The sequence below is a fragment of the Populus nigra genome, chromosome 13, assembly GCF_951802175.1.
Source record: "Populus nigra chromosome 13, ddPopNigr1.1, whole genome shotgun sequence".
In the NCBI taxonomy this organism is placed as follows: Eukaryota; Viridiplantae; Streptophyta; class Magnoliopsida; order Malpighiales; family Salicaceae; genus Populus; species Populus nigra.
In genome coordinates this window covers 72412-81383 of record NC_084864.1, presented here as the reverse complement: position 1 = coordinate 81383, position 8972 = coordinate 72412, and the positions used below count along the sequence as shown (strand labels likewise).

Here is an 8972-nt window from a genome sequence, read left to right as displayed (position 1 = left end):
TTATTTATTTTGTAAATAAAAATCTATCCTAGAATAGTTTTAATTAAAGATATTTTTTAAATCAACTTTTTTCCTTCTGTTTTCATTGGTTGTTTGTCATTTCTCACAACAGACTCTTCTTCAGGACAATCTCTCGGAGTTATCAACAGATCATATCATTACTCTCTTAGAGCTTGGTGGAGATAATAGTAAAAGTTGATTTTTTTTGTTTAAAAATATATTAAAATAATTTTATATTTATTATTTTTAATATTAATATATCAAAACAATAAAAAAATATTAATTTGAAATTTTTTATTAAAAGAAAAAAAATAAAAATTTGGAAAACTTACTGCCTTCCAATAACACTCCCGAAGAGTGCTTTACCAATGAGGCCATATCTGTATTGTTTCACTTACAGATATTATATAGCATACACAAATCTGCTGTTTCATTTTGTTTCTGCTAACTCCAGCTCAATGCTCTATCATCACCTTAATTAGCGGCGACCAGTCAGTTGAGCCAATAGCTTAGGATTTTCGATGCATCTCTCTCTCTTCCTGAGAACCATTAACATTTGGAATGCTTGAAGCATCGTTGGCCTTTGATCTAGAATGGGATGAATACAGCTAGATACGATCTTCAGAAAATGAAGTATTTCACCATCAAATCCTTGACCAAGAAGAGATTTATCAACAGCATGAAAGAGGCCAGAAGAACTGCTCGATAGATGAGCGATTCGTTCAAACAAATTCTCCTCTAGAGTGTGAGATGATTTACTGTTATGGTCAGGATCATGAACTGCAATTAGCTCAAGAAGAAGAATTCCAAATTGATAGACATCCTGCTTGATCAATTCCAGTTCACCTATCTTACTACTTGCAATTAAGCCCTTGTCATTTGATCGCCTGTGCATTGCCCCTCCAAAATTTGATATCTTTGGTACAAAATATTTATCCAGCAAGATGCTCCTTGAGCATATGTCAAGATGAACTATTAGGAAGTTGTTAAAATCATGAAGCCATGCCAAGCCTCGGGCTACTCCGATGGCGATTTTAACCCTGACATGCCAGTCCAGTTTTTCAGCGTTGCATTTCACAGGATGTAACCAATCATGAAGGTTCCCATTTGGCATATATTTGTACACCAAAAGCCTTTCCCTGGATTCTATGCAGAATCCCAGTAGTGGAATTATGTTCGCATGTCTAAACTTGCCTAGAATGATTAGCTCAGACAAGAACTGTTTTTCTAAATGTTGAGAGTCATGTAACCTCTTAACTGCAGTAAACAAATCATAACGGTGTGCTGCCCTGTACATTGTCCCCATCTTTCCGACTCCGATGACATTGTCTTGGTCAAAACTGCGAGTTGCAATATTGAGTGCCGCGAAACTTATTCTTGTGACCAACTTCTCCAACTCCGAATTCTGTTGATGAAATCACCGATGAGAATTAGTGAAAGATGAACAACGCTATTTTACACAAAAATTTGCTAATTAGAATTATTCCTAAGATTGTCATTTGTCAATGAGCCATAACAAAGTGCAAAATGATCTCAACAGTTTACATGCACAGAATGAGAGAGTTGACCTCTTTGCTGCCTCCATATCTGAGCTCCACACCTGGTAATGTTAAAAGTTACAATCCAGATTTTTCTATCATCACTGCCTTTCTCCTAGATCAAGAAGCCTCAGGAAAATGTCTCGAGAACTTTCCTCTAAAAAATCTGCTCATCCTTGTCCAAATTAGAAGAGTATCTAAGAAGCTAGCACCTAGACTATCATATCAGTACCGACATAACATTCCTATAAATCTCTTGATTTATCAGCTATCTTCTTATTCTTACTCATCATTGGCATTGCGTTACCCATATTTTAGATAGATCGAAGGCAAACAATAGGATAAAAAACAATTTTTTTTTTCAAGTGTCAATGGCATTGCATTACCCTTATTCAAGTGTCAGCTATGCTGCTTCTTCAGCCACATAGCCCGTAATGTGCTCAATTTCATAGTAGTGGTAACGAGCCTTCTGCCCATTTTGTTGTTGGTCCAGTTTCTGCCCCTAGCTACTTGGTTCTCGGACATTGATGCGAACAAACACGTTATACCTGATCTTGCGACTCTGACCGATTCTGTATCCTATCTTTGTAATGATCACTTGCATGTTGGTAACAATAAGGGTCTATCAATATCCTATATTGGACATACCATGCTATGTTCTCTTAAACACACCTTTACATTATCTAATGTTCTCCATGTTTCTCACATTACCAAACCATTGCTATCTGTTTAGAAATTTTGTAATGATAATAATATTTATTTTGAATTTCATGTCTCTGTGTTTTATGTAAAAGATCTCACCACTAAAGCAATACTCTTTTTTAGTCAAAGCAATGACGGTATCTATGTTTTCTCTGAGTCTTTTGCCACCACCATTCCTCAAGCTTATTGGTCTTCTTGTGTCTTTGTTGTCATAACCCAATTTTTGACATTTTTTATTTTAATTATTTTATTTACTAAAAAATGATGAAAAAAACAAGTAAAAATAAAATAAATGAAAAATGAATTAAAATTTGGGTTAAGGGCAACATGATTGGAAGTTTTGGAGTTTAATTAAACTTTAAAATTAATCTAATTAATCCAATCAAGGGCTTAATTAAAGAATTGATAAGTTTTGAGACTTAATTGAGCTTAGAATTAATTTAATTAATTCAATTAAGGATTTAATTGGAGAATTGATAAGTTTTGAGACATAATTAAGCTTGGAAATTAATTTAATTAATCCACTCAAGGGTTTAATTGGAGAATTGATAAGTTTTTGGACTTAATTGGCTTGGAATTAATTTAATTAATGAAATCATGGACTTAATTGAAGAAATATCAAAGTTTGGGGTTTAATTGGGGTCTAAATTGCAAAAATTAAAATCCAAGGACCAGCTTGAAAATGGCACGGAAATGCAAGGATCCAATTACATTTTAACTAGGGGCTTGATTGCAAAGGTACAAAATTTCGAGGACCAAATTGAAAGAAGCCTTTGGAATGGGAAAACGGAGTCGTTTTGGGAGGCGACTGTTCGCTCATCTTCTTCCTCTGCAACGGCTCCGCCATTAAAGGCAGAGATGTTTGTCCATTGAATGCAGTGCCCCACGCCATTACTGCCGACTGTTACAACGCTGATCGACCTCTGGCCTTATAAAAGCTGGGCAAAAGGCAACCTCGTGGAGGGTGGAAATTGGAAAAAGAAAGACCCGAAAACCAGAGCAAAAAAGACACAGAGAACAAAAAAACCTAGAAGCAGAGTGAACAAAAGGAAGTAAACAGAGAGCTAAACCCATCTTTGGTTTAGTCCCAGAATTCAATCACAACGTACGAACAAAAGAGGAAAGCAGAGGAGAGCAGAGAGTACGTAAAAACCCAACAAACAGAAACACAAGAATAGAGGAGAAGAGACTGAGAGGAGGAGGAAGGGAGAATTCTCCGGGAGTGCCCGAACTGTTGTTGTCGTCTGCGCCTTCGAATCGCCAGGTAAGGCTTTCCTTTTATCTTCATTTATGCACATTTGATTCTGACATTCTGTAGAGAAGAGAACGGGGCGAAGGTAATTTAATTACCTTCGCCCTGTAGCGCACGCGTGGTTTGAACCACGCATGCCTGCAGCCCAGCCGGGTCACTGGCTTGGGCCAGTGACCGGGCCGGGCTGGCTGGGCCCAGCTCCCACAAAAATAGAAAAATAAAAAAAAAACAGAAAAACAGAAAAATAAAAAAAGTAGAAAAAATAAAAAAAATGTGTATTCATGAATAAAAATAATGTAAATTTATTGGTTTATTCATTGACGCCAGAGTCAGAAATAAAAATACCGGTTTAAATTTATATTATTTTTATTCATTGTATTTTATTTTATTTAGCTAGAAAAATAAAAAAAAATATGTGCATGCGTAAAAATAAATTTATTTTTATTTATTTATTCACTGGTTCTAGAGTAAGTAATAAAAAATATTAATCTAATTTTTTTCGTAGCTACAAATTTTTACCAACGCCAGAGTTGGAATTATTCGAGCTCAAATATTCACTAGCGTCAGAGTCAAGAATATTATAAACAAATCATCATAGCATAAGCGAATAAATGTTTAACAATTTAAGACAAAACCAGCAATGCAATCTGCCTCAGGCAGAATGTTGAAGGGGTGATAATATCTTCCTTTTTACATAACCAATCCCGAGCCATAGAATTTCTGTTGACCAGTTAGGGTTTCTAGTGACCATAATACTAGGTGACGACTCCTTAAACAAGACTTTTTTTTTCTAAAAGAACAAGATGTCAGAAATCTGTTCTTTTTCCAAAAATAACAGAGATTATTTTCCAGGGCCGCCGCGATGTCGGGTGCGACATTTGTCACTGTCGATCTGTGGCATCGTCGATTGGGTCATCCTACTTCCCATATTTTCAATTTGTTAGTTTCCAAAAAAAAAAAATGTGTACTTCTAGTCTCTTGTTCAATGTCAAGTTTGTCCACTTGGCAAGTCTTTGCGTCTGTCATTGCGACCTATAGGTCACAAAACTACTGCTTCACTTGATTTAATATTTAGTGATGTTTGGGGCCCTGCTCCTATGTTTTCTTCTAATGATTTTCGTTACTTTGTTATTTTCATTGATGCGTATACAAAATATATATGGTATTATCCGCTTGTTGCAAAATCCGATGTGTTTTCTATATTCCAACGTTTTCAAGTGCTTGTTAAGCGTCAGTTTTTTTGTAAAATTAAATCTGTCCAAACTGATTAGGGTGGTGAATATCGTAAGTTAAACAGTTTCTTTCAAATTATTGGTATTCATCACCGGTTAATATGTCCTCATACGCATGAGCAAAATGGCAGTGATGAATGTCGTCATCGTCATATTATCAGGTGAGAAGGGAAGGTCTGTGAAAGTGGGGTCTTTGGGTGGCTGGTTTGAGGGAGAAGAAGCAACCAAAGGGAAAAGGCTGGGGGAGGTGGTGGTCAGCTTCAGAGATGGAGTGGGAGGAGATCATAGAACCGGCTGGGAGAGGGAAGATTTGGTGAGGTGAGGGGCTGAAAGTTTGTGTCGGTTTGGGAGAGAACCAGAGGAAGCGGGGGGGAGATGGAGCTACTGTGTTTAGGTTGTCTAGGTATGGATGGCGGCGAGATAGTGTGGGTTTGTGAGGGAGAGGCTTTGTGTTCACAGGGGAAGATGACGGATCGGGCGTGTGTGGGGTGCTGGTTTAAGGGGTTATATGGGAATGGGGCTGCTTCGGGTGCAGGGGAGACGATGGAGAGCGGCGGCTTGGGAGAGAATGAAAGCCACCGGGGGGAGAGGGGCAGTGGGCTTGGTAGTAGATGGAATTTTAGGGTTAGGTTTAGGGTTTATTGTGTTTTTTTTCAAAATTGCCCCCCCTCCTCTTTGTATGTGTTGTGAAGCTTCTATTTATAAGCAAAAGTATTGTTAGGTCCCCAAACTTGGTCTCTCAATTTTTTTTTTTGTAAATTTGATTTTTCTTATTTTTTTGGATTTTTCTTATCAACATCGACTCGAATGATGAAAATCAGTGATTTTAAAAATAACGCGTTAAAAGTCGACCGCATTCTAAAAACCTTTGAAAATTTAAATTCTTTTGAGACAATGCTAAAAATGCTAAAAACGATGCAAATATATTAAAAATATATATTTTTTGGATTTTTGTTGTTTTTTGTTATTTTTGAATTTTTAAAATTTTTTATCAAAACATGGGTCAAAACTTGGGTATCAACAACTGACAAAATGAAACGGGTAATTTTTTTTTTGTGTGCTTTTGCCATCAGTAAACCCATTGGTAATGATATTACCAATAAACCACAAATCACTGATGAAAGTTTTTCCAACGAAGTGTTTTCATCAATGAGGCCGTCAGTAAAATTTATACCGCCAGACTGAGAGTATAAATACTAAACGAAGATTATGTCAGTAGATTTAAAAATTCTAGTAGTGTAGTTGATGTATAATTTTTTATCCTATTTAATTTATAATTTTTTTTTCTGAAAGTTTTTCGTAGTCTATAAGCAATTTAGAGAAAAGGTATAATATGGAGTTTTGATTAGAAAAAATTAACGAGTAATAAAAATTCAAATTAAAGTTTTTGTATGGTAACCTTATTCAACAAAATTTTATGTTTCATGTGCTTGCTATTTATATAATATTGTGTTGTTTTGTTTGTGTCACTTGTGTGCTACTTTGATTAAGGACATGAACTAGCTAGAGGTTTCTCTTTTTTTGGGTATTTCTGTAATGATCAGTTAATGTTTTGGTCTGTGATCTATTCAATTAAGTTTGCAACAATCCATGGTCTTGGCAACTGAAGAATATTGATTTATCCTTAATAAAAGCAGCTACATATATCGTCTTCATAATAATAATAAAAGCTAGCAAGAAACTAAAAATATGATGATGAAATGAAAATCTTATGGGGATACCTGCACGTTGGCTTCTTTTCTCTTCATCTCTTGCCTTTCCATCAAAGATGTCATCATTGGTGTCTTCATCGTCACCTCTTTCCCTTTCCTCTTGATGAGACGAGCCCAAGGCACACAATAGGACATGAAAATAGTTATAATGGAAACCGAAGAGAAGACATAACCTATTAAAAACCCACTTTTGAGTGAAGAATCCAACTTTTTCCGATGTTCATGATCATCACTCCCGTGGTTGTTCTCTTGTACAGAACTGTATCCATTGCCGGCAACACTGAGTATATGAATCAAAAGAAGAGCACGTTTTGCACCACCCACGGCCATTTTGTAGATATACAACAAACAGCAGCAAATAACAAGAGATCATTCAAAGTTTAAGCTAACAATAAAGTCTAGAAGCTCTTAATTTTCTACAGCATTTTGTTAGATAAAAAGAGATGATCATTAATTGAACACGTTGAGGAGATGCATTGATTTGTTAGTCTATTTCTTCAAGTCAAGAAGCCAAGTCTCCTGCATCAAATTCCAAGTTCATGATGAGACAGTACAATTTCCACGAAAGTGTGGGAAAACAAATTAGTCAAAAAAGTTAAGTACTGATTTATAACTTCTTTGTCTAGACGTATTTTTCTTCTTCTTAATTTTCTACAGCATTTTGTTAGATAAAAAGAGAACAAGAGGAGATCGTTCAAAATAAATTAGCCATTTGGATCTGAGAGTTCATCAGAGTAGACTACAATGGAATTGTTGGAATGACCAAAAATGAGAAATAAGAATCATAAATACCTACTTAAAAGGAAATTTGAATTGAAATCTCTAATATCTCCAAGGAGAGCATTTATCTTGAGCTGCTTCTTCTGCATTGAAATGGATGGCCCTTTACTACAATTTCCACTAAAGTGTGGGAAAACAAATTAGTCAAGAAGCCAAGTCCTAATTTATAAATTAGTATCATTCACAAAAATTTATACATCATTGTACTATTTAGTATTTTTATTTTTTTATATTCCAATTGTAATTCCCCCAATATATATAGATGAAATATTTTTATTGGTAAATATTGATAAAGTTAACAATGGAAAAACTTCAATTAGTAAATATTATCGCACATATGCGGTGTCGTGGCAAAAACATCCACCTTCAATATTTGGTATCTAATGTCTATGTGGGGAGACAAGAAACTCTTGTCTTTTATTTGTGAAAAGCAGGAATGGGAGTCGCCACCTAATATTTTGGTCACTAGGAACCATCAATGGTCTTAGAGATCGGGTACGGGGACTAGTTGCGTAAAGGGAAGATATTAGCATCCCAAATACACCTTACCTAAGAAAAGCTGCATTGTTTTATTGTCTGATAAAATCTAAAGTCTTGTTTTGTTTTCTAATTGTTCGTCGTAAAAAGATCCTTATCTTATCGGGTAAAACCTAACCGTTTTAATGTCAATAAAAGAATTTAATATTCGAAATACGTCTTACGTATAAGGTCGTACCCCAAATACTAAAAGAAAACAAAATAATTATTTTTGGAATTTTTGAAATATTGGCCTAGCTCTCATGATTTTAATAAACTGGTTATTAAAGTCAAAATGCATCATAAATATTTTTTGAATTTTTCTTTGTTGTATGAAGATACAATATGAGATTTTTTTTATTTTTTATTTTATTTTTGAGAGACTTGGCCATATGCATGAAAACAAAAACATTTTTTTAATGTCTCGACAAAAACTGAGTATTTTAATACTGAATTTATATCTTTATAGTATAAAAATACAAACCGATATTGATCAAAATGTAGTAAAAAATATACAAAAAAATCACAAAAAAATAAAAAAAGATTTATTTGGAAATTTTTTTCAGGCTGGGCCCAGCCCGGCCCACGTGGCTGGGCTGGACCCAGCTGGTTTCTACCCGCAAGCGTGCGTGAACAATTCACGCACGCCTGCGACAGTCACGGTGTAATCAATCTTCAAGTGCACAATATTTGTGCATTATCTGCGAAGTTGGAGAAGTTTACCTGGAAGCAACGAAAGCAACAACATGCTTTGGACCTCTATCTTCTCCTTTTCGTTTGTTTTTTTTTTTCTTCCGGTTCTTCCTTTTTTTTTTTTTGTTTCTGTTTGCCGTCTCTCTCGTTTTCTTCTTCCCTGTTCCCTGGTGCAGCTGGAGGCGAAGCTGGTGCTTGGTGACGAAGACGATGGCTGGCAATGCTTCTTTCTGTGTGTTTTTTTTTTTTTTCTCTTCTGTACTCCCCTCTCTCCTTTTCTATTCTATCCTCTTTCCTTCCCTCTCTGTCTCGTCTTTCTTTTTCCTGTGGTTCCCCCCTTGTTCTGCTCTCCTCTCTCCCCCCCTCTGTTTTCTTCCTTCCCCTGCTCCTGCTCCTCCCTCTCTGTCTCTCCCCCTTACGTTCCCCTCTCCTTCTGTTTTTTCTTCTTTCCTCTGTCGTTCTCGCCTCTCTGCACTGGCTTCGTGGTGGTGCTCTGCTCTCGTTGGTTCACAGTGGCGGCTTCGCCGTTGCAGAAAAAGATGACAGT

The 8972-nt window shown here is 35.9% G+C and overlaps 1 protein-coding gene across 1 annotated transcript; it reads right to left on the bottom strand.

Annotated features, from left to right (window-relative positions):
- Nucleotides 1-275: 275 nt before the first annotated feature.
- Nucleotides 276-8765, bottom strand: LOC133670450 (probably inactive leucine-rich repeat receptor-like protein kinase At5g48380). Its single transcript, XM_062090945.1, has 3 exons — nt 8456-8765; nt 6446-7336; nt 276-1405 (listed from the first exon to the last, which is right to left on the bottom strand). Exons 2-3 carry the CDS (start codon nt 6764-6766, stop codon nt 479-481), a joined length of 1248 nt encoding a protein of 415 aa, XP_061946929.1. The 5' UTR covers nt 6767-7336; nt 8456-8765; the 3' UTR covers nt 276-478.
- Between the last annotated feature and the right edge of the window lie 207 nt (nt 8766-8972).